Genomic DNA, 24845 nt, shown 5'->3' on the forward strand with positions numbered 1-24845 from the left:
GGTTTGAATCCGAATATATCCTATTATCTCAAAGCGTTGATTAATGCATCTCATTATCTTATGCAAGATATGACCATGACGTCACAACGTCTAAATTAATCAGCTAGCTTAAAATGTCAATGGTTAGAGAAAAGGACCAACTTAATATTCCAGAGTTGATTGCATGACAAGTCAAAGGCACAAAAGCATTAATATGTGCACGAAAAATAGGCATAAAAATTAAGTCGAAAACTTGCTTCTTCAAGCAAGAAAACAAGAACTTGTTTCAGTTCAATCTGATGTACAGTCATGATCAGACAAATCCAGTTTTGAGTTGGGTATTTTCACTATTTTGTCCTCAAAAGAATCAAAAGTAATGGGTGGAACCATTAACAAAAAAAAAGGGATGATCAAAGAGATCGAAAAAATGGATTTCTTGCTAGCTAGTGCCTTCTCTCTCTTTGTTCCATGAAATTGCGTATTCTTTTCAGTGCCACTTCAAGTGTCTGCTCACTCATGTTGGCAAAGCACACCCTGAACCAACCTGGTTCAGAGCACTGGCATGAAGAACCTGGAGATATATTTAGCTTCACCTCATACATCATAGAATTCCAAATAGCCAGTTCACCTTCCCTTGTTGGTGTGTCCAAGTATGGACCCAAATTCATCCAGCAAAACAACCCAGCATTACCCTTCAAACACTCAATTCCGGAGCTTTTTAAGCCTTCAATGATCATATTATATCTCTTCCTCAGCCTCTCTCTATTGGTTTTGATGTAATTTTCTGTGAATTCCTTGTCGGATAACATGGAAGCCAGGAGTTGTTGTGTTTGAGATGATATTAAGGTGAAGCTAGACATTCTTCTCGCCGTTGTTACAACTTTGTCATTGTATGAGTATACTGTGCCAACTCGAAAACCAGGGAGTCCAAGGTCCTTGGAAAGGCTGTAAACAATGTGAACTCTTTCAGCATTCTTGTACTGCTGGGCTTCAAGAATCTCTGCGACGCTTACGAATTCTGAAGATGAGAAGGCGGATCCGGAGTAGATTTCATCAGAAACAAGATGGATGTTCTTTTTGGTGACAAAATCAAGAATCTGTTGAAGGACTACCCTCTGAATTGTTGCGCCTAATGGATTGGATGGATTCGTAATCAGGACCCCTCTCACTTTCATTTTCTTATTTCCTGCTTCCTTATATGCAGCTTCTAAAGCTTGGGGAGTAATCTGGAAACTGTTCGAGCTGTCACAGTGGATTGGTACAATATTCACTCCAGTCCTCCACCTCAAATCTCTATCAAATCTGAAAGAATGAAAAATTTAAGATTAGTTATGAGGATCATATTTGTATGGTACTGATACAAAACATGCATGATCATGAGTAAGCTCTCTTATCGAAGTCTGACATGTTATGTTGTCGAGACTGTCGATCTAGACAGTCAAACATAGAATGTATTACTCTTTGGAGATATTTAAATTTGCTTGTAATAGATAAGAATTGGTACACACCCTGGGTAGTATGGGGTAGGAACCAGCAAAGCATCACCAGGATTAGCTAGAATGAAAGTCAACAGCTCATTGGCTGCGGTTGCACCAGCGGTGAGGACTATCCGACTTGGGTCAAACTTAGCTCTTCCTCCTCTAATTTGCTCCATGAAGCTTGCCATTGCCTTTCTGAAAGACAAAAGGCCATGGTAGTCTTGAAACAAGGCATTTTCTCTAAATCCTTTTGATCCCAAGTTGGAAGCTTCTGGATGTTGTTCCAGGTACTCTTCCACCAAATCAAATGAAACCTGTTCAAAAATACCAAATTAGTATCAGACAAAAATTCTTAGAAATGAAAAACTTATTCGCAGATATTAGATTTTGATTTGTCTCAGGAGAAAGAGAAACTACTCACTTGATTCTCTGCAAGTCCCATCTGTATAACTCCAGAAGGGTTACTTGATTCATCGTAAGGGTTCTCATCGTACGCTTTCCAGCCTGCGAAATAGGGAGAATCTTCCCCATGAGTATCAGAAACAGCTATGTTTGATAGCTCAACACAAGGAGTGGGTTGCTCAATCTCTATAGCCATAACTAGCTTTCTTTCTTTGAGAAGGAGTGACTTCCTTTCAAGAAAGTTGCTATATATGACTACCAAATGAGAGAGAGAAGAGAACTATACTTGATTTGGATGAAACCTATTGTCAAGAGGATCCCTTATATAGGGTTTGAAAGGCTTATAGTTTATTTCTGTGAGTCTGTGACATTAAAGAAAAAAAGGTCCCCTCAACTTGCCTGTTCTTCTTCAAAACTATAAAAAGAATCAATCATTGATCCTGTAACGTAAGCAAGATACACCAAAATATGCATGAAAGCTGTACTGTTAGTCTCGATCATGTACATCTACTACGTGCCAACTGTTAATAAAATTCTGCCGTCTTATTAATCTCCAAAAGATATATATCGAATATAGAGGTTAGGTGTGTCTAATTCTCTTACTTAAACAGATCCTCATGTATATACTTGACAATCTATGACAAATCAAATCCTTGCCGGGAGAACCTAAATTTTATGCTTGATCATGGAAACCAAACATTTTATTCGTTAAGAAGTGATGCTTGTGCAAAGTAACTAGCTAGCTAATCTTTGAAGAGATCTAAGAGTAGTTAAGTTCTACGACCTGACAAAGATACCGATTACCCAAAGATTAAAGATTCTGATTTCTGAAGATCTGCTGACTACTCCACCAGTTCCTCTTGCAACATAAGTTTGGTTTCTTTTTTGGAGATGCATCTTTTAGTATTTGCAATTGTGATAACTTCCACAAACTCAAGTAAACAAGCTTGATCTGTTTGAAAATATTTCTGGGGTTTCTCTACATGCAAGACGTGAGATTATGCCATGTTAACATGTCATTTGATGATCCGAAATGAATTTAGGAACAAACAACGAACTGAAATGAAACAAGATAGAAGAAATTGAAGGAGAGACAAGCACATATTCGGGGCTCAAGATGGTGAAAATTCATTTCCATGTGCAAGAACAAAACAGCTAGGCTAGAAGCAGAGCGCAGAGAACGTGAATAATGTTACCAGATGACGACGACTAGGGGCGACTAATCAGCCTGCAAAGGAGAGACAAGTATCAAACAAAAGGAATGCATCAGATATGAACTTCATTTTTATATAATTCACATATATATAACAAATCTATGCTACTTTAATAATAGGATTGAAGTCATGCATGTTATATCCCATTACTTTGTATTCTCAGTGGAAGGCGGTTTTCATCTCATTGACTAGCTAGCTAGAAACAAACCCAGCACAAGTTATTGCCCACTGGTTTCAAAACCATGAAAACTGTTGTAAAGAGAATAGACCTAGCTACATGTTCCTCGAGAAATGTTGCACTCCAAGTTGCCCTCTATAACATCATTGTAAGTTAAATCTTATCATTGCAGAAAACATGGAGCGCTATATGACTTAGGTTCACCGGTTGTTAAGCAAAGATAGACATTCATCAGGTCAACTGGTCAAGTACGTACATCTGAAATCTAAACCCTAAGCTCTGATTGAGAAAAGGTGTCCGTACTCATTTACTTCTTGTATAACAAAACTCTCTATTGAGGTTGATATACATATATACATGTATAAGTAACTTTAAACTTGAATTCAGATCAACAGTAAAAGTATAAGATGTATGTACTTGTATCAAACTATCTACAAGTATAAGAACCAACTTCTGCAGCAGCCAATACAGTAAATCAGTTAATCTGGTACTGATTAACTAAGAAACCAGTCATGTATTCGAGCTCGTTTCTAAGAGAGCTGGTATGTGACAATCCTAAGTGGAATCCACAAACTGATTACGATCGCGATTCGCGAGAGTAAACATGTCATTGCATATGGTAGCTACATTCACCACCAGAAATAGGGACACAGACTAATATGGCTTAAGCAGTTTACAGTCTTCTGCACTTTCCAAGATATAGGTCCTTTTAATTTGCAGTGCATCACCCAGTTTATCTGATTAATCATCTTTATTATATGAAATGGAAAGTTGTACACGGGCAATTGAGAGGAAGGGATCCCTTGACAGGAATAAATTTAAATTACAGCTAGTTGGGATTAATAAGATTTTCCTAATCGTATAGTAGCTACTGTGTCAACATCTGCTAATTAAGTAAAAGAGTTAAATTGTATGTCAATTTGTGTTGCTAATAAGGACTACAACTCAGTTACATATATACTGAAGATACATAGGTGTTGATTTGTGTCCTTAATTAAGTGGCAAGCTTAGCTAGCGCCCTTGTTTCATTTGGTGCAGTTACAACAGACCTTCATATAAATTTGAATCCCTTGGATCATTTCCTATATGCTTCTAGAACAGAAAAGCTGAAGAATGGACGGAGGGGTGAATCACACATATGATCAAATGAGGGTTTAGTTTTTCTAAAAAGAGAGAGAGAGATGTGAGTTGGCATGTTTGTTACCCAATTTCAATCCAAGGCCAAATATCTTCATGAAAGATATATAACCAATGACAATGTGACACTCGGGATTCTTAGTTTATTATAATAAAGCTAGGAAAGATCATGTCGAAGATAGATATATAGTCGAATATAGATAGCTAGATCATTATCAAAATGTAGAATATTGGGTTGGTAATCAAATATTATTACTGTATCTGCTGCCTCTATTCGATTTAGCTTACATAAGTACTTAAACACTTGAAATTATTATCATCCATGATTCTTGTGAACAAGTTTTGTGAAAGCAGCCATGAGCTTGTGAGTCTTTGATAGACACATATATAACCACAACTAGCAGGGTCGATATGCATTGTTTACTAATGTGTCTAATTAAGCAGAAACATGCCAACACGCCATAATGGTCTTTACTTTAGAAATTTCCTACAGCTTCTGCGTCTGCATATGCTGCTAAATCTAACAAATATGCAAATCTGTTTATATAATGTGTATGTACGTACACAAATATATGCTTTTGTGTATGTTTTCCCTAGTATGTGATCTACCATCGTCCACATAGACTATATTATGCGAGACTCATTGACTACCAATAATGCACAATACTCATAATCAATTTGTATGATTACCTAGCTTTCTGCATTTCAATGTTAATCTAATCTAAATAAACATTGTGTTCTTCCCTGGCTTCCACTTGCAATTGTTTTGATTTGTTAAGTATTTTCATGATTGAATTATGTATTATTCAGAATAACAGAAGAGAATCCACATATGTGACAAGAAGTACCTTTTTGAGGAGAGCTTTCTCTGTGTACCAAATTAACTACCAACCATGTGGCTCCTATCCTTTCTGAAAAAAAAATGTATGTATTTTTATGTTGCGTGTATGTGCTGTGTTTGAAATAATTTTAGCTTAAGCAAATAATTCAGTAGTTGAAAGTTGAAAGTTGATTTTTCTCCGAAATTGTTTTCCAAGAACATCGATCCGTGCACACTGACTCAATTAGCTATAGATAAGATTGTTTATCAAAACTCTGAATTAATGACATCTATCTTAGTTTCTCATAATGATTTAATCCTCGTCTTATTGAATTGAAATTTGTCTCGATTGATTTTACTTTCTTGGTTGTTTCTGCGGTTTTATTTAACAACTAAGATTGCTTGTCTAAGATATTTTGTGAAATTTGTAATCTACGATATAAATATATCACTATATAAGAGACAATTGATCTCCTAGGATTAAATTAGACTCGCAATCTCACAACACACATTAACACGGGTAATTCATAACATGTGTGTATATATACACTCCACCTCCCTCCCAAGTCCCAACCAGGCAATGACAATAATCGATCATCTCCTACATGGCCCCTTACATTGGAACTCATGAAATTGTTCGTTTTTGTATCATGGCCTCGAAAATTGAATTGAAACACATGCTTGCATGCAGATACAAATCATACAATATGCGCACTACATTCTAATAGCTTTGAGCCTAGTTTTCACAAAGCTACTGCATGTTGTTTCCCTCTTCTCTTTTGCAATTCTGGAATGCTTTAACTTATACTTCATTTTCATGCACCTGTCTGAAATCACCTAATTAAAAACTTTCAAAAGAGCCAGAACAACTTGCTGAGAAGTTAAATACGGATGCTTAGGGCACAACTCACCTCCATTAATCTGGGAATCTGATGTCTCTGTGGCTTCAGATAGCGTTGAATTGATTGCTGGTGTTGCGGCTTTTTGTTCTTCATGGTTTCCAAAGTTCTTGTTTTGTTTCTGGTTTTGATCAATTTAGGGTTCAGAGTTGTAGGAAAAAGCTGTTTAGGGTTTTAGAGCACAAAGACCACTCTCTTTTGGTGGGCTTCCTTTTGGACTGTTATTACTTAACGTTGGGCCTTTGTTCTTGTTTCGGCTTTTCTTTCGTGAATCCCAAATTCACTTCAAGCGAAACTCACGGTGAAAACAGAGTATAACTCATCACACATACGTGTGCAATCAAATCATTTTACTAATTACTGGTAGCCTCGTTTGGTTTGTGGAAAGTAACCAACATGAAATGAAAGTTGTTTTTTTCCTGCGTTTGAGAATGCTAAAGAGTACTTTCCTGAAGTTTGGGAAAGTTGTTCGTTCCAAAATCCATAGGAACCACTTTCCTATATATTTTTCTTGCATTTATTACTCACAATATATTATTTTATTATTTAAATTACAACTTTTCAGATGATTTTTCTTGTGTTACCAAACATCGGAACAAAAAGTTATCAGGAAATTTCATTTCCCCTTCTCTTTCCCTTCCCGTGGGAAAGACAAAAGAACTACTTTCCTTTCCGCAAACCAAACGAGACCTTAAAGATTTGGAATGACGAGTACTTCCGTATAAAAGGCGATGGAATTTGGGCTCGGAACAAATTTGATAAATAAATGGGCCTGTGTTTAGGCTCAAGTATCCTGGATCCGACCCGTTTGAAAAACCTATTAAAACGTTGCGCGCTTTGCTTTGTTTTCGACCCGAAGCCATTTCCATGGCGTCGTCATCGTCGCTGACTCCTCCTCCAGTCCCGATCGAACTCCACGTCCGCAACCGCGAAAAGCTCCTCAGCTCTATTCGCCACCACCTCTCTCACTCCTCTCGGCCTCTCCACGGCTTCGTCTTACTCCAAGTAATCACCTCTCTTTCTTCTTCTTACTTCAATTCGATCATTTTATCTTCACACAAAAATTCAATTCCGATTTTGATTTCTGAAATTTTGTTCCAGGGAGGCGACGAACAAAATCGCTACGATACTGATCACGTCGATGTCTTCAGGTACTTACTTGCTTTCTCGAATTAGTCAGCTTTGTTTTGATTGATCGGATGAAATTTGCTAATGTTAGTAGTCAGTAGTCGCTGAGTTTAAGCTAACCTAGATTGATAGAAATCATATGTATTCTCGATACGGTAAAAAATTGGTTATGATCATTGTGGAGGTGTTTGCAAATTTTTACTGTATTCATTGAGATTATGTATTTTTAAATGGGTTAAATACTGTATAGTCCGTGTGGTTTGAAGTCGATATCACGATTTTCCTTCCAGATAGTTCTTCTGTCAATTTTCTCGGTTAGATTGCTGACGTGGCCGTTAAATTTTTTAATGTTTTTAACGGCCATGTCAGCATTTTAACAGAGAAAATTAACGGAATGACTATCTAAAAGGAAAATCGTGACTTTAATGACCATCCAGATTAAAATGAAACCAAAAGGACTGTAAACTTCAAACCACAAGGACTAAACAAATTTTAATTCTTTTTAAAATGATGTATGGTTTTGTTTATAGACAGGAGAGTTACTTTGCTTACTTGTTTGGAGTAAGAGAGCCTGGATTCTATGGTGCTATAGTAAGTATATGTTTGCCGAATTTTATATAGTAGCCGCCGTGTTATTTCTTCTCTGAGTGGGGAGCTTTAAGCTGATCTTGTTGTACCTTTTTTGTTGCGAAGGACATTGCGACTGGGAAATCTATTCTGTTTTCTCCTAGATTACCTGCTGAGTATGCTGTTTGGTCGGGGGAGATCAAGCCGTTATCATACTTTAAGGTGATTGGTGGTTTAGTTATTTTTTTAACTTTTCCAGTGTAAAATTCTGTTGTTACTTATGAGCTCTCTTGATTGTTTTCATTTGCAGGAGAGATATATGGTTAGTGTGGCATGCTATACCAATGAGATTACAAAAGTTTTACAAGATGAATGGCAGGCGTCCGGTAAACCTTTATTGTTTCTCTTGCATGGGCTCAACACTGACAGTGATAACTTCTCAAAACCAGCAGACTTTCAGGTTTTTAAATCTCGGACTCACTTCCTATTTCACAGAAGTTATTCTTATCATCACAGTATGACTCGCTGGTAGAGAGACGATTTCTAGGTTCAGGTGGTCAAGTTTGGCTTGTGGAATATTGGTGTGTTACTTGTTAGGTTTAACTAATAAATAGATAAATACACACACACACACACATACTAATGCTGCAATGTAATCTTTCTAATGTCTCATCGATACCATTATCGGATAACAGTGCATATATATATATATATATATTCATGTTTCACATCTTCATAATTAGAATATTATGTTGAATATATTTTCTCAACCTTAATATAGGGGATTGATAACTTCGACACCGACTTGACTACCTTGCATCCAATTTTGACTGAATGCCGTGTTATAAAATCGGATCTGGAGCTTGCCCTTATCCAGTTTGCAAATGATATAAGCTCTGAAGCTCATGTCGAGGTAACCTTTTGTGAAAATGTTTCTTTTGCCATATATTTATTCCAGATATTCTTCTCATAAGCAGTAAATGTCCATGCACATATATTACTGCTTCTTCATTCTTGAGAGTCATGTATCTAACCAATGGCGAAAACCAACTCAGTAAAGGGATAAGAGGTTCACTGTTGTGTGAACTTCTTTGAACTATTTACAACTGAGTTGAACAGGTTATTATATATTTGGAATTATTCAGAAACTGAGTGTCTTGTTCTTAGTCTTGCTACTGAATAATTTCTTGCTAATTTTGTTTCTGACTAGGTAATGAGAAAAGCTAGGGCAGGCATGTATGAGTATCAGCTAGAAAGCATATTTCTTCACCACACCTACATGTATGGGGGTTGTAGACATTGCTCTTATACTTGTATTTGTGCTACTGGCGGAAATAGGTAAGCTTTTCTAAAAGTTAACATATTTTTTTCCCCATATGCTGCTTTGATACGCCACTAGTATAGTAGACCACCTCCTTTTCTCTTCATATTTTGTATGATATTCTAAGTCCATTCATTTTAAAGATACATTAACCCAACTACAAATGCAGCCTTCTCAGATGTTATCTGTTTGTAGACCTTTAAAGTTTGGTTGAGAGTTCTAAATATTAGTTCTAGAGATAACACCTTGTTTGATATCACCATGATCATGAGTGTATTAACGTTGACATAAATCACACTATAAGAAAAGGTTGACCAAAGTCTTATGTCTTGAAAATACAGTGCTGTTCTCCATTATGGGCATGCAGCAGCTCCAAATGACAGGGTAAAGTTTCCACAGCTGAAGTTCTGAACTACTATGTGATCTTATCAAAAATCATTTGAGACATCTTTTTTTTGTAGACCCTGGAAGATGGAGATTTGGCATTGCTTGATATGGGAGCTGAATACAATTTCTATGGGTCTGACATAACTTGTTCCTACCCTGTGAGTATTAGAGTGTGTATATATATATGCAATTGTACATTTATTTTGGTAGTGTACTTTTTATATTGCCATCCACTACTTCATTACTGGGCCTAGGCCTTTTAAGTTATCAAGTTATTCAATTTTAGATACGTTCTCATCTGAGTCATCCTTTGTGACTTCTCAGTATCTGACAGCAGTTTCAAGGTTTCTCAAAATTCTTTCGACTTTTTTCTGCAGGTGAACGGAAAGTTTACCTCTGACCAATCCCTTATATACAATGTAAGTATTTGGTATTATGGTGTTGGTCATATTGTCAGTGTTTGTCTTGCTTTGTGTGTGGGTGCGGGGTTGGGCGTGTGTACACATTTTAGGAGCAGCCTGGTGTGCAGGGTTTTCTAAGTGGATCTGTATGTTTTTATCAGGTTTATGGTACACAGTTATTTTGTTTCTAATTATTATACTTGCAGGCTGTTCTTGATGCTCACAATTCTGTCATATCAACACTGAAACCTGGAGTAAGCTGGGTTGATATGCATAAGTATGGCTATATTAAACACAAAATTTAAGCTTTTGGTAATGTGGTGTACATTCTGATTCTGTTGCATCCTTATGATTGCAGACTAGCAGAAAAGGTCATTCTTGAATCATTGAAGAGAGAGGGCATTCTGGATGGGTAATAATCTTATCTCAACTATGTACTCTAGTCTATAGTTTATCAATTTTGCAATCTAGTGTATTATTACTTGAAAAATGTCTTTAGTTTCATAAGTATCTGCTCATTGTGCTTGGTTCTAGTAATGTAGACGATATGATGGTTGAACGACTGGGTGCTGTTTTCATGCCTCACGGGCTTGGCCATTTGCTTGGTATTGACACTCATGATCCTGGTGGCTACTTGAAGGTACTTATCCTTGATTATTTTATTTATCCTTTCTGGTTTTATCTTTCAGGAGATTTCTGGTGTCAGTATTTAATACTTTCTGAAATTTCTCTTTGATTTAACAACCACTTGCATAATTTACAGGGACCGGAGAGGATAAATGAACCTGGACTGAAGTCTTTGCGTACAACAAGAGAAATGCAAGAAGGGATGGTCAGTAATGAATATTCCTTGTGTTTCTTTTGTCACTCTTTGTATGCTTGTGGATTTCACTGAATCTGTTGTGAATGTTTAACTTTCCAATCTCTGGTTAAAATGATATTGCATTGATGCTTGTCTTGGGGGTTTGTTATATAGGTGATAACAGTGGAGCCTGGTTGCTACTTCATAGATGCTTTGTTGGTTCCAGCCATGGGAAGTCCAAATACTACAAAGTTCTTCAATCAGGCAGCAGTTGGGAGATTTAAAGGTTTTGGTGGAGTTCGAATTGAAAGCGATGTGGTACTCCCTATCTCTAAACTCTGATGATGATGGCCTTTTCCTGCTTTGACGCATGTTTCTTTTCCCACTGGATCATATTCACTTGCATCTTAACCCCTATGAGTCATGTCTTTCAATAGCTTTGCATTTGTGATTTCATATGTGTGGCAATGCGTCCTTATACATTATTCTGGTTTTTGTAGCTCATCACAGCCAATGGTTGTAAGAACATGACAAAGGTTCCTCGGGAAATAGGCGAGATTGAAGCAGTAATGGCAGGGGCACCGTGGCCTCTTGACAGAGCCTCCTAATATTCAGGAAATAGTAGAGAAACTATTGCAACAATAACTCAAGTTTCATTTTTCTTTTCGATTCAGTACTAAAGAAAGGTTGATGCATTCACCCCGGATTCTTCTGTTCATCAACGCAATAAGAAATGTCATATCATATTGCATTTTGGAGATCCAAATTTCTTGTTTACTTTATTTCAGTGCACACAGTCATGGCCCATGGGGGATGAAACAGCACTAGCTAGCTAGATGAATACCTAGTCGGAGCAAGCAGCAGAAGAATTGCAGGAATGCATGAGAAAACTATTAGACATATCAATTAGAGAACATGAGTTATAAGGTAAACGTCTATGCAAACGTCTATGCAGAATGTGGTATTCTAAGGGCCGCCGTTCTCTCAGCAAGCCAAGACTTCTGGGGGTCTGGATCGATGTAACAATGCCTGAGATACTGATCTGCTTCCTCACACACCAGTTGTCTAGCCCATCTCACTCGTTTCTCCGGGCAACTCCCAGGTCCAAAACACCTGTATTCATTAAAGCAAGCGCTCCCTTCATTCTCTACTTTATCCCAGTTATTCCACCCTACATGTTTCACACAAGCATCCATATACGTAAACGCAAACACCACTCTTCCACAAGGTCCCCAAGGTCGCCCCAGAAACACGTACGGAGTACTACCTCCGTTTCCGGTGATCACACATCTTAAGAACACATACCCTGTTGGCTCCTCGCATGTGTTTCTTTTGTGTGCAGTTATGAAACCTTCCGATTTGCAGTGGATATGGCAATGCTCCAAAAGAGCTGTGCTGTTACCAAAAATGAAGTCCACACTTCCTTCAATGTAACAATCTTTCAAGTAGTGTTTTCCATAATGTAAGTATAGGGTGTCTTGCCATCCAAGGAATCTGCAGTTATAGAAGGCACACCGGTCCGCTGTCACTCTCATTGCCACAGCTTGGCCTGAGCCCTCAGGAGAGGAGTTCTCGAAAGTGATATTCTCAGCAATGAAGTCCTCTCCTTCCACAATTGTGCTCCCGCATGCAAAAGTTCCGGTTCCGATTATGTCAGGATTCTGGTGGTGATCGATTTTGGTGGCGGTGTTGTTCCATGTCAGCACAGTGTCCTCCGGAAGCCAAGCCGTGAGTGTGATGAGGTTCTTGGTCTTGGGGACATACACGGGCTGGTTGTAGATGCCGGGAAGTATACGGATCACAATGCGTGAGTTGTTTCGGAGAGGAACGGCGTCGATGGCCTCCTGTACGGTGCGGTAGTCACCGGAGCCGTCATGTGACACCGTTTTCGACATTTCGAGAGGAGGGGCTTGCCTAACAAGAATTAGTTTGTTGAGAATCAGACTGGATATAAAAAAACAACACGCTTCTTTAGGGTTTTATAATCTAACAACACAGGGAGGAGATCCGGGTAACATTGAACAGCAATAAGCTAGGAACACTGAAACAAAAATCAGAAGGAAATATATACCAGCGTGCAGGATTGAAATGGAGTCTCGTTGTGGATATGATCTTCTTGATGATGATCTCGGTACCCTCTCCTCCAATGGAATTATGGTTTGGTTATATTACTTACATAACCTATTTTAAGCCTTCAAATGGACTTTTAACCCCATATGAATAGATCAAAAGTTTTAACTACGTAGTACGTACTCTTGTTTTAACTACGTACCACGTACTTTGAAGTTGTTCCAAAAACGACATGTCGTTTGTTGGGGAGAAGAATATCTAAATTTTTTGGTCCGAGCCCCTGGCGCGGTAACACTAGATAACGACCCACTTGAAGCTTTAACAAAAGCAAGCTCTCTTTCAACCGCGCAAGTACCCTCTTAAAACCCTAAGGTGTTGATGGGTCGCCGAAAGAACCAAAGCAGCAGCAGCACTTCGGACTCGGCGGCGACCCGGTTCGAAGACGCCGACCACGACGAGTCCATGTGCGACCACCCGGATCTCGACAAAGCCGTCCTCGACGTCTCCATGGCCGACGACGAGCCTGCGGAGGTCTCCAATGATAAGACCAGCGCCGACTATTACTTCGACTCCTATTCTCACTTCGGTAAAGCTTTGATTTTTATTACTGGGTTTTGGTAAAGTATGGAGCTTTTTCCAGTTGAGTGTGTAAAGTTTTGGTTTTTATGATTGGGGTTTTGTGTGGGTTTGTAAAGTTTTGAACTTTTTGGTGGTTTGGATTCAGTTGTATTGGAGTCTTGGTTTAAGATTGAGATTTGAAAAGGGGAAGAGTTTCGGTTTTTGTGATTGGTTTTTGGTGTGGCTTGAATAAGTATTGAACTTGGTTGAGTTGGAGTATTGGTTGATAGTGTGTAAAGTGATAGAGCAATAATGTAGTATTCTTTTCTAATTGATGAAAAGTTTTGGTTTTTTTGTTTGGGTTTTCGTGTGGATTTGTGAAGTTTTGAACTTGTGTTTATTTGCTTCAGTTGAACTGGAGCTTTGGGTTTGAGCAATGATGTAAGAGGTGGCAGAGCATTCTTGTATTTGCAATCGAAAGTTTGTAGAGTTTGTTTTGGTCTGTTTAAGAAGTTGTTGGATGCTGAAAAGATAGATTAAGATATGAAAAGGGGAAGAGTTTTGATTTTTATGACTGGTTGGCTTTAGTACTTTACAAAGTGTATTGAACTTGATTGCATTGGCTTTGGAGCGGTTGAACTTATGATTTTCTAGTGTATGCAATGGGAATGCTTATGTTAGTGCTCTTGTTGTGATGCAGGTATTCATGAAGTAAGTGTGTCACTCCTGGATGGGAAGCTGTTTCGTATTTCCTTCTTGTAACCTTTCTTGCAAATGGTCATTAGATGTTTTGCTGACTGTCATTATGTTGCAGGAGATGTTAAAGGATCTAGTGAGAACCAAGACATATCAAAATGTTATTTATCAGAATAAGTTTCTATTCAAGGACAAAATTGTTCTTGATGTCGGAGCTGGGACTGGAATTTTGTCCCTATTCTGTGCAAAAGCTGGCGCCAAGCATGTTTATGCAGTACGTATCTCCCAAATAATTATTTTGACCAATGAGTTTCTGTATTGTGGACTTCCTAATTAGTAAGGTCGAATTGCTTCCACAGGTTGAATGCTCAGATATGGCTGAGAGGGCAAAAGAGATTGTTGAAACTAATGGGTTTTCTAATGGTAACTCTTTTGTATTTTGTACCTGTGTTTAGCTCTGATATGCCACTTGAGTCTCAACATTGTTCACAATACTATTCTGCTTACTCAACAATTGTTTTATAAATGCAGTTGTGACCGTTTTGAAAGGAAAGATTGAAGAACTGGAGCTTCCAGTTGCTAAAGTGGATATAATTATTTCTGAGTGGATGGGATACTTTTTGTTGTTTGAGAACATGTTGAATACAGTCCTCTATGCTCGTGATAAATGGCTGGTAAGTATTCTTTACTATTTTTTTTTTTATTTTGATGTCCAGCACAAGAATAGGCAAGCCTTACGCACAGTTGCAGATTGTCAATTCAATGTGGTTTATTACTGGAAAAAAGAAATATACTTTTAGTCGGGTGGCTCAGGTAATTAGGTTGATCTTGCTCTCATCAAGGGTTACAATTCCATTACACTTATGTCTTTTTGAATCTTGCTCTCATCAAGGGTTACAATTCTATTACACTTATGTCTTTTTGAATACTATATGATAAGTTGGAGCTAGGGGTATACTCCTATAAGCTTTTCAAAACTATAATATATCATACTCTGGTTTATTTATAGGAAAAAATTGTTCTTTTCTTGTTTCCAGGTAGATGATGGAATTTTGCTACCGGACAAATGTTCTCTCTTTCTGACAGCTATTGAGGATGCAGAGTACAAAGAAGACAAGATAGAATGTAAGCCTTCTGATCTCTGGGTATTGTTAACTGTATATTTTTGTTATCTTTTGTTTGTAAATATCACTTATTTCCTCTTCCAATTATCTCAATTTTTCAGTTTGGAATAACGTATATGGCTTTGACATGAGCTGCATCAAGAAGCAAGCCATGATGGAGCCTCTTGTGGACACAGTTGACCAAAACCAAATTGTTACAAATAGCCAGCTACTCAAGGTGGGAAATACATATGCCTGCTCTGCATCAATTAAGTGCAAAGTCCTTTTTATGCCTTCCACTAACATTCTCCAATTTTCTTCACTCAGACAATGGATATATCTAAGATGACTCCTGGAGATGCTTCCTTCACAGCTCCTTTTAAGCTTATTGCTGAACGTGATGATTTCATTCACGCTCTCGTAGCGTACTTTGATGTGTCATTTACAAAATGTCATAAATTAATGGGCTTCTCCACAGGTCAGTATCTGTGTTTGCTTTTTGTCCTGATCAAAGTTCCTTTTGGAAATATTGGCAACAAAGAAGTGACTTGTGTGCTTCCAATGTTTTCTAAATGCATTTATATATATGTGCCATAATGTCCTTACTACGGTGTTGTACCCTTGTTCCACTCATGTTCCATCACTTCTGTCACTGCTCTTGGAATGGCCATTCCATCTCTCCTCCCTTCTGTTCTCTTCTATTATCAATACATTTGTTAGGGGTATTTTCATCAAATCAACATTACTTTTGATGATAACCAAAATGTAATAATGGAATCAGTCCTTGATCCGAGCTCCATTTTCATGTTTTAAACTCAAGCTAAAAACCTGATTCCTCCCCTGATTACATCGCGTGATTTTTTATTTATTTTACTAAGTGAGCATCACTACTGTGTTAGCAGCCATGATATTTTAATAGTACAATTGCTTTCTCATAAGTACTACTTTCTCACAATGTGAAATATAATGCAGGGCCAAGATCACGATCTACACATTGGAAGCAAACAGTCCTGTACTTGGAAGATGTTCTGACAGTATGTCATGGAGAGTCGATTGTTGGGACCATGACTGTAGCGCAAAACAAAAAGAATCCCCGTGATATTGATATAATGCTCAAGTATTCATTGAATGGCCAGCGGTGCACAGTCTCTAGGGTTCAATGTTACAAAATGCGTTAAGTTGCGCTATGTTATTGTTCCATGAGAAAGCAATCCATAATTGCAAAATCTAAATGTTGTGGATTGTTGTGCACCTGTTTTAAGAAAAAGCTGCCTCCATATAGATCTAGGAAATGTTCTAGGAGGCAGTTTTGTAGCATTTGTACTATTAATTATTCATTTCTTGAATTTGTAATATCACAATTTTGAAAGGCTTGGTATTTGATCTATTATTCGACTTTTTGACAGATCTGATCTGTACTTTTCTCTTTGATTCATGCATAATCATATGACTGCAATTGCAAAACTAACCCAAATTGACAAAAAAAAATTGAAATAGCAAATTTTTCAACTCCTATTCTCTGCACTATCCAGTAAAACTCTGATTTTTTCAACTCCTGTAAACTAGCAAATGGGTCTATCCAGTAAAACTGATTTTCCAACCCCTGTAAACTAGCAAATTGCTGAAGTTGATGGCAATGGCAAGATCATAGTGCTAAAGTTGCTATGTGTTCAATTCAAAGTGATGGAAACAAGAACTTCATAGAACTGTAGTTCTCTCTCAACTTCCTACTTGCCGGCAATGGCGAAATCATATTGATACAATTCTAACAAAACTGTAATTGCTTTAATACAATTCCTATAGTAGTGTGATTCAGTGGTCTAAAGCTCTGCCTTGCCGGCCTTCGTACTCTTCTTCGAAGCTGCCTTTTTAAGTCCCCTCCACCTTTGCCGCAACCAGTTGGAGACTTTGTTTGCATGCTTCTTTAGTGTGTCCTTGGTCTTTACAATTCCATGGGTGATCTTCTGTTTAAGATCACTCTTTGTACTTTCTTTGTCTCTCAAAGCCTTTCCCTGTTCAATAAGTGTATTTACATGGCATAAGAAACAATACGATATTCATATGAGAAATGTATATACTGAAATGTTGAAATTACCAATTTTGAGGGGAACTGAGCTTCGTCGTCGTCATCAACTTCCTCTTCACCATCTTCCCCGCCAAAGTTCTTCATGTTCATCAAATCATCCCTGGAGTACATTTTCATGCCTGGGGCTCCTGGCATACCCTGAACAGTAAGAACATAGCACAACATTCAGCAAAACACTATAATGGTATGACAAATGCTCTGCACCAATGATAGGAAAATTACCTCCATAGATTTTAATATCTTTTCCATTTCAGCCTCTTTCGATGACTTGGGCACAAAAACTTCTCCAGGAGTCCTATCCTGGGAGACATAAAATAAAATATTATCAGTATGAGACATCACTGTCTTGTTTTGATGTGTGCAGTCAATCACTATAAGTATATTATCCTATGTAATGAAGAGATACTCATTGAAATGATCAAGGTGTGTAAAAACAATGGCTAAGACCAACATATAAACTAGGCAGGTCACAAATGAGGCCACTTGAGACATACTGATTCATGTTTCCAATAATCGGAAAGATCCTTAGTCTCTATAGATCAACAACAGAAAACAAACATGAATATCAATCACAAAAGCATTTACCTTAGGAACTGGTGGAGGCTTGATACTGCACGCTGTAGACAGGTCTTTGCATAGATAATTAACAAAGGAACCAATGTCAGGTTTGGATTTGTATAGATATTCAGCAACATCGGTATCAGAATACCCCAGAACCTGCAACATTACAAATTAGCACTTCAATTTGAGTACAATGCATCAACAATGAGACTAAGGAGTACAAAGCGGAAAACCAAAGATCTTGACGTCATCAACCACCGAGTATATGTACAAGCAAATATAGTTCCTAGATACACAAAAACATCAAAAACGAGCTCCGAAACATTACCTCCTGACACGCTCGCTCGATCGTCTTGCATTCCGAATTACACTGTCCTTCAGATTCTTGTTCCACCAGCTGAAAAGTATCAAATTATTAGCATGTCAGGACATTAATACAAACCATGAACAGAGTTCAACACCGTAAAAACATAAGCTTCAAGGTACAAACACCATCCAAATACTAGCAATCAACTATTTTACACAATTTCAATACTTTCATTACACAAGATCAAAAGCAATGAACCACAAATCCATACCTGCAACTTATCTCCTTGCTCAACTATATCAATCAGCAAAATCCAATCCGCTTCCGCCTTCTTCAAATTGCAAACATTCTCCGTAATCTCAATGATCTGATACTCCGAGATCTACCTCCACCAAAAACAAACACCCACAATCAAATTCCACAAACAAACACTAACCCATTACTCAACTCCCCAAACAAAACCTAGATCATAAACAAGTTACCTTCTTGGGTTGGATCTCAGCTCTCTTCTTCTCAACTTGGTGGTGCAACTGAGCTGCCAGCTTCTCACACACTTGGCATTTGATGAAGGGAATGTCCTCCTTCCTCGCCACACTCGCCGGCTTCTTCGCGCACTCCGACATCGACACCAATGCCGAGATCAACAGAACGGTAAAGATTGAAACTTTGATTGGTCTCAGCTTCGCCATAGCTCTCAGGACCGAATGTGAAGAAACACAAACTAGTTTAGTTTGATGAGCTTATATAACTGCGTTGATCTATTCGAGGTTCGAACCCTGGTTTACGCAAGTTACGTGTTCAGCTGCATTTGATTGGTTGAGTGTGGTTTGGTCCTGTGGGGCCAGTGCTTTAGACCAATAGGGTAGGGTACGAGATGACACGTATCTCTCTATATATTAACCGGATTGGGGTTTACTGTTCACGGAACAGTGCCATCCCCATATTAGCCCTCACTTCAGTGTGAGAGTGAGATTTTTGGTGGCAACGGGTTATGTTATTTTGGGTCCTGGAATCAAGTACCGAAATTGGGAGCAGAACTTGAAGACATGATTGCCAGTTAAAAGCTAATTGCGTGAGATTGTGAGGGTTGGCTTTATTAAGATTTGATCAAGTTCAACCGAGCTGGACACTCTTGCTATACTCTCACGAGCTTCAATTCCAAACCCACTTTTGAAAAGCAGGTAAATTTGGATTCCCTTTTAGTCTCATTGTGATTTCCAATCACTCGGATGCCTAGCATGTGTGAGAATCATTTTGGTTTGTCAAAGTTTGGATTTTGGATCTGGAACTGGGATTTTTGTGGGCTTTAGTTTGTTGTTTTAATAGCTATTGAAAGATAGTTTCTTAGTGGTCATTGGGTGAAATAGCGTTGGTGCATGATTGTAAGATAATTTGTTTTTGGTGATTGACTAAATGGGTGCAGACGTTTATCGTTTCAATTTTACGATCAGTTGTTTGATTGTTATTTTGTCGGGTTTGTTTGGATTTGGTTTTTTGGTTCTTTGAAATTTGGAAATCTAGGTTTTGGGTTTGAGAAAATCTTAAAGGAGTTTTCATGATTTTGAAGGTTATATATCAGAATCAAGTTTTCTCATGTGTGGTGAACGAAATGGTACATTCCAAGGTCCTATACTAGAGAAAAGACGGTGGAGCTTTGCAGACTGACAATTAAGTCCCTCCGGGGGCCAGCCATGGAGTATGCAGAAGTTGAAGACTTATTTTTTCAGTCTTAGAGAACATCAAACAGTTCAACTATTTTTTACATTTTTTACACAGATTTTATCAAACAATCAAATTCGAAGAAGGAATTGACGCCTTCACTGGCTGTTGCCTCATTCTTTTCTTTAATCTCGATTTAATTTTGAACCATTAGAGGCGTCTTTTTTTGTTTGTGTATGGATCAGGTTATGCATAAAAAGGGGACCTTTTGTTTTTGCACATATTTTTGATCGATCGTGTTTGTGACCTTCTCAACTGCTCTTGCAAATTAAACTGTCATTTTTCCTTATCAGTTTCCAATTTGTTCAGTTGCAACTTAAATGCAATTCATGGTAAATTTCATAATTCCGACAATGTGGAAACTTTTACCTTCTTCTACAAGCGCCAACGAGATGGAGTAGTAAGGGGAATTTTCAGCTTTTGGTTAGATGATAGCTACTGTTGTGCGAGTTGTCAAGGTAAGTGACATTTACAGACTGAAAGGATCTAGCACTCATTAAATTTCTGCTTTTAAATTCAGTCGGGCTTCAGAAGATGACTGTTGATTGTTTGATACCATACTTATATAAAGCTTACCTATTACATTACATAAACATCTTTCACAAGTTATATAATATTGTGATATCTTCTAAACAATAACCAGTTTTTACTTCATGAAGGGTAGGTATGATCCATATTTGAATGCAGAAAAAAAAGAAAAAGAAAAAAAAACATCTTTCATATCTTATCTGCCAATAGTACATCTTACCGACCGACTATTGATTTAATTTCATATTTGTCATTTTGTCTTATGCAGTTCATTTTATTTTCTTTCCAGGTTGCAATCGAACTTCCTTACATCTTTCTCAAGCAATTCTCTATTTCTTCCCAGCCTTAATTCTACTCATTTTCTAATACTGCAATTCCTTATTTTGGCTACCTGCATAGAGAATTTTGACAAGCCAATAGCTAACTGAGCATTTTTTGTATTTTATAGTTTTTAATTTGCTGCTTTTCTTATGTTTGGTGTTGACATGAGGAGATTGGATGGTGTATAGAGCGTAATGGCTATAAAGTGTACTGAGGGAATATGATTTATTAGAATCCCGATTACCATGGTATACTTTCCTATGTAACTGTTATCAAGTAATTTCATAACTCTTCCAGAACTGTCTACAACTTTTTTAGGAATAGAATTAATGTCGGTTTGTCCGGAAGCTTTAGTTTTGCGGAAGGCTGCTGTTTTATACATTAAGCTGTTGTATTGTAATTAATCACACACGCATAAAACACACTTCCGCTGCTAGTAGTTCTTAACCCAATAGTTTGGTTACAAATCAAGCATCCAATGTCAAGTTTGTAAATATGGTAACAAAACTCATCAAGGCATGAGTGGAGTCCTTAGAACAAATATTGTTTTTCACATATTCAGACAAAACACACAACATCCACGCGACCATAAAAGCTAATCCATAAAATTTAGGTTGCAAGAGAGATGAGCATGGAGGAGTTTGATGAGGGTATATCAAATCCATATAGAGGTAGAACACGTCACCTTGTGCACATATGATCCCATACACGATGATTAGTGTCGTCTTAGTCTTTTCTGAACTTCAGGTTCCTCATCACACAAACCACTTCCACTAGATGCTTCTCCTCCATGAGAGTGAGGAAGAATGCCTCGCTTGGAACGAGACTTAATTAGATCACTTAATGAAAAGCTTCTCTCCAGTTTAGATAAACCTGATTCAGAGTTTTTAGAGAAATGGCAGACCTTAATGTTTCCAGACGATCTGGTTGAGGTTCCTTATAAAAAGAAAACGCACTTCCACTAGGTCCTCCTCCTACATGAGAGTGAGGAAGAAGGCTTCGCTTGGAAATGGCATGTGATACAACGGCTGCTTTACCAGAATCACAAAGAGGAATTTCCAAAGCCTCATTAGAAATGGCAGCGTTGCTTTGGTTAACCTCTGCCACATCTTGTTTATATACTAAACGTACCCCATATTTCTTGACAACCAAGCCTTGGCCCTTGACACGAAATGAAAATTCAATTTGTTTCATCTCTGTTGTATCTGCACGACGAAAATACGAAGACAGATCATTGTTGTAAGAAAACCAAAGGTGATCTGGCACAGCTCGTCCAAGCGTATGGTAGAACTCCTTCCTAAGCGTACAGTCTAAGTCTATAGACTTAGACTCTTGTCCATCTACTTTCACAATGCAAGTAATTTGATGCCAATAAGGCAAAACCGGTGGGAACATTCCGTCTAACATCAGAAATAAAGCTGCTGAACTCAAATTGATGAGAGATTCGATCAAAGAGTGCTTTGGCAATGGTTGTCTTACCAATTCCACCCATTCCCCATATCCCTATAAAGTGAACATCGTCCACCCCCATACCTGAAACCAGAGTATTAACTTCTTCTACTCTTGAATCAATCCCAATTAGGTTCTCCATTGCACTAAACAATGCTGGATGTGATTGCTTCGTTACCGCGGCAACAACATTCTTGATGAGCTCCGATTCATGCCTGGAATAGATGAGAAACAATATTGACCATTTTCTTCATACCTCAGTCACACTCACAGAAAGAGACACGCACACACAAATACACACACGCACATGGATGTACACACACTGACACACATATTGTATACATGTAAATTGGCCAAATAAATTTGTTTACTTTAAGAAACTATCCAAGGGAGAGGGAAAAGAAAAGAAATTGTATGTATACCTGCAGCCATTTAAGTTCCACCCAGCGATGTTTGCCACTTTTGTTAAAGCAGTTCTCCATCCTTGCAACTTTTCTGTATCATCCCTATGTCTTTTTTCATACACACACACACACATTGTACATTTAAATTGGCCAAATAGTTTTGTTTACTTAATGAAACTATTCAGGGGAGAGCGAAATAAAAGAACTTGAATGTATACCTGCAGTCCTTTAAGTTCCACCCGACGATGCTTGCCACTTTTTTTAGAGCAGTGCTCCATCCTTGCAACATTTTTGTATCATCCCTAAATCTTTTTTCATGTTTGTTGAAAGCGTCTGCAAAAGTCCCTCTTTGGTTTCTTACATCAGAGGGATCAACATCATAAAAAACTGGCAGAATTGTTTCCCTTGCTTCCATGCATTCAAGAATCTTCAAAAGTTCATCCAAGCACCATGTTGAAGATGCGTAATTTGGTGAGAGGACAATAACTGCAAAATTTGATTTTTCAATTGCAGTAAAAAGTTCTGAAATGGATTTCCCTTTTTGGAGTTCACAATCATCCATGAAAGTTCTTATTCCCTGATTTACCAATGAATCATATAAGTTGTTTGTAAAACCCTTCCTGGTGTCTTCACCTCTAAAACTAAGAAAGACATCATATTCCCATTTGGAAGTTGATGAAGGAAAAGATGAAGAGGCTCTTTCTGAACTCATTGTGACTACTGACTAGAAACTAATTATCTGTCATTATATGCTGCAAACTGTCCAAAGGACCATGAGCTAGGGTCCAGCACGAAGAACAAGCAATTGTTTGTTTCTTCCTGCATAGAAGTAGATAAAAAGTGAATTATTTCCTTATGAACCAGCTCTATATAAATTCTGAAAAGAGTGGTATATTATTATCTTGGAATCTACTAACCAGTCTAACTCACTTGTTTAGTACATAGTTTGATCAAAGACATGATATACTATACAGTAATATATTGTGGCAGCTTAATGCAGGTATTATCCCAGCCATGACAGATATTAGAAATGAATTGTATATTCAGAACTCAGAAGTATTTCACATGTGCACTTGGGCAAGACTTGTACATGTGCACTCAGAAGTATTTCACAAAATCTTTTACAAGGCAAGACTTAATATTCACTTCTACTTGAAAATCAATTAAAGAAGAACCCACAAACACTTCCTGATCAAAAACAAATCTCGACAACAATTTCAACAAAACTATGCACTTGGGCACCTTAAGTTCCTATCAGGCAATTCTATCAAACAGCATCCGTGCATAAACAACTGGCCTACATTTTCTTATACGAATTCAGTAGAAATCCAAATCCATCCATAGAAATAGAACAGGTTCCTCATCAGGCCTACATTTTCTTATACGAACCTGGCCTACATCAGGTTCCTCATCACACAAACCACTTCCACTAGATGCCTCCACGAGAGGGATGAGTCATGAGTGAGCTGTCTTCCGATGCTCTTCCAACATTTTCAGTTTATTGGGATGAGACTTAATTAGATCACATAGGTATGAAGGGAGGAGGGGCTCCTTAACCCTAGCACACGCAGACTTTAATCTTTCCAAACGATCTGGCTGAGGTTCTTTATAAAAAGAAAAACCACCTCCACTAGGTCCGCCTCCTTGAGAGTGAGGAGGAAGGCCTCGCTTGGGAATGGCATGAGATACAACTGCTGCTTTCTCCGAATCAGAAAGAGGAATTTCCAAAGCCTCATTAGAAAGGGCAACGTTGCTTTGGTTAACCTCTGCCACATCTTGTTTATATACTAAACGTACCCCATATTTCTTGACAACCAAGCCTTGGCCCTTGACACGAAATGAAAATTCAATTTGTTTCGACTCTGTTGTATCTGCACGACGAAAATACGAAGATATATCATTGTGGTAAGAAAACCAAAGGTGATCTGGCACAGCTCGTCCAAGCGGATGGTCGAACTTAAAATGTTCGTTAGATTTCTCTTGTCCATCTACTTTCACAATGCAAGTAATTTGATGCCAATAATTCGAAACCGGTGGGAACTGGCGGTGTCCATGTACTGCAAAAACAAAACAGAGCGCAAATCCCACAAACTCCTTACAAAACGAATCTGGATGCAGATTTATACTTAGGGGAGCAGTCACAGTTTGATCAAACCACTCCGGAATTTCATTTCCAGGAATAACGAACCTAAACGGTGTGTCCCTGGCTTCTTCCTTAAGGTACTGAGATACTTCCTGCAAACGTAGTAAAACAGAATGTAATTAACAAAATAATAAGAGAGAGAGAGAGAGAGAGAGAGAGAGAGAGAGAGAGAGAGAGAGAGAAGNGA

The 24845-nt window shown here is 38.0% G+C and overlaps 6 protein-coding genes across 6 annotated transcripts in view; 2 read left to right on the forward strand and 4 right to left on the reverse strand.

Annotated features, from left to right (window-relative positions):
• Positions 1 to 422: 422 nt before the first annotated feature.
• LOC101313158 (1-aminocyclopropane-1-carboxylate synthase 7-like) lies at positions 423 to 2132 on the reverse strand. The gene is made up of 3 exons (XM_004288870.1): positions 1879 to 2132; positions 1488 to 1771; positions 423 to 1281 (listed from the first exon to the last, which is right to left on the reverse strand). Exons 1-3 carry the CDS (start codon positions 2053 to 2055, stop codon positions 423 to 425), a joined length of 1320 nt encoding a protein of 439 aa, XP_004288918.1. The 5' UTR covers positions 2056 to 2132.
• A 4831-nt stretch (positions 2133 to 6963) lies between these two features.
• Positions 6964 to 11478, forward strand: LOC101310734 (xaa-Pro dipeptidase-like). Its single transcript, XM_004287475.1, has 16 exons — positions 6964 to 7112; positions 7209 to 7258; positions 7766 to 7826; positions 7929 to 8024; positions 8113 to 8262; positions 8584 to 8715; positions 9013 to 9140; positions 9465 to 9507; positions 9585 to 9668; positions 9888 to 9929; positions 10118 to 10188; positions 10270 to 10323; positions 10446 to 10551; positions 10675 to 10743; positions 10888 to 11031; positions 11214 to 11478. The coding sequence occupies exons 1-16, from the start codon at positions 6975 to 6977 to the stop codon at positions 11319 to 11321; spliced, it is 1476 nt and encodes a 491-aa protein (XP_004287523.1). The 5' UTR covers positions 6964 to 6974; the 3' UTR covers positions 11322 to 11478.
• Positions 11479 to 11660: 182 nt separating this feature from the next.
• Positions 11661 to 12820, reverse strand: LOC101311026 (pectinesterase 31-like). Its single transcript, XM_004287476.1, has 2 exons — positions 12785 to 12820; positions 11661 to 12627 (listed from the first exon to the last, which is right to left on the reverse strand). The coding sequence occupies exon 2, from the start codon at positions 12606 to 12608 to the stop codon at positions 11661 to 11663; it is 948 nt and encodes a 315-aa protein (XP_004287524.1). The 5' UTR covers positions 12609 to 12627; positions 12785 to 12820.
• A 248-nt stretch (positions 12821 to 13068) lies between these two features.
• On the forward strand, positions 13069 to 16546 carry LOC101311311 (protein arginine N-methyltransferase 1.1-like). Its single transcript, XM_004287477.1, has 9 exons — positions 13069 to 13369; positions 14042 to 14052; positions 14156 to 14311; positions 14397 to 14460; positions 14569 to 14711; positions 15075 to 15162; positions 15263 to 15378; positions 15468 to 15618; positions 16113 to 16546. Exons 1-9 carry the CDS (start codon positions 13162 to 13164, stop codon positions 16316 to 16318), a joined length of 1143 nt encoding a protein of 380 aa, XP_004287525.1. The 5' UTR covers positions 13069 to 13161; the 3' UTR covers positions 16319 to 16546.
• Positions 16547 to 16619: 73 nt separating this feature from the next.
• LOC101311604 lies at positions 16620 to 18861 on the reverse strand. Its single transcript, XM_004287478.1, has 7 exons — positions 18577 to 18861; positions 18366 to 18476; positions 18116 to 18184; positions 17812 to 17943; positions 17449 to 17526; positions 17236 to 17364; positions 16620 to 17152 (listed from the first exon to the last, which is right to left on the reverse strand). The coding sequence occupies exons 1-7, from the start codon at positions 18781 to 18783 to the stop codon at positions 16961 to 16963; spliced, it is 918 nt and encodes a 305-aa protein (XP_004287526.1). The 5' UTR covers positions 18784 to 18861; the 3' UTR covers positions 16620 to 16960.
• A 5109-nt stretch (positions 18862 to 23970) lies between these two features.
• LOC101313454 (TMV resistance protein N-like) overlaps positions 23971 to 24845 on the reverse strand; it is a 3879-nt gene continuing 3004 nt past the window's right edge. Inside the window, exon 5 of the mRNA XM_004288871.1 lies at positions 23971 to 24750. Coding sequence (XP_004288919.1) covers positions 23971 to 24750 — 780 coding nt within the window. The remainder of the gene's footprint in view (positions 24751 to 24845) is intronic.

Source organism: Fragaria vesca, linkage group LG1 (assembly GCF_000184155.1).
Source record: "Fragaria vesca subsp. vesca linkage group LG1, FraVesHawaii_1.0, whole genome shotgun sequence".
Taxonomy (NCBI): Eukaryota; Viridiplantae; Streptophyta; class Magnoliopsida; order Rosales; family Rosaceae; genus Fragaria; species Fragaria vesca.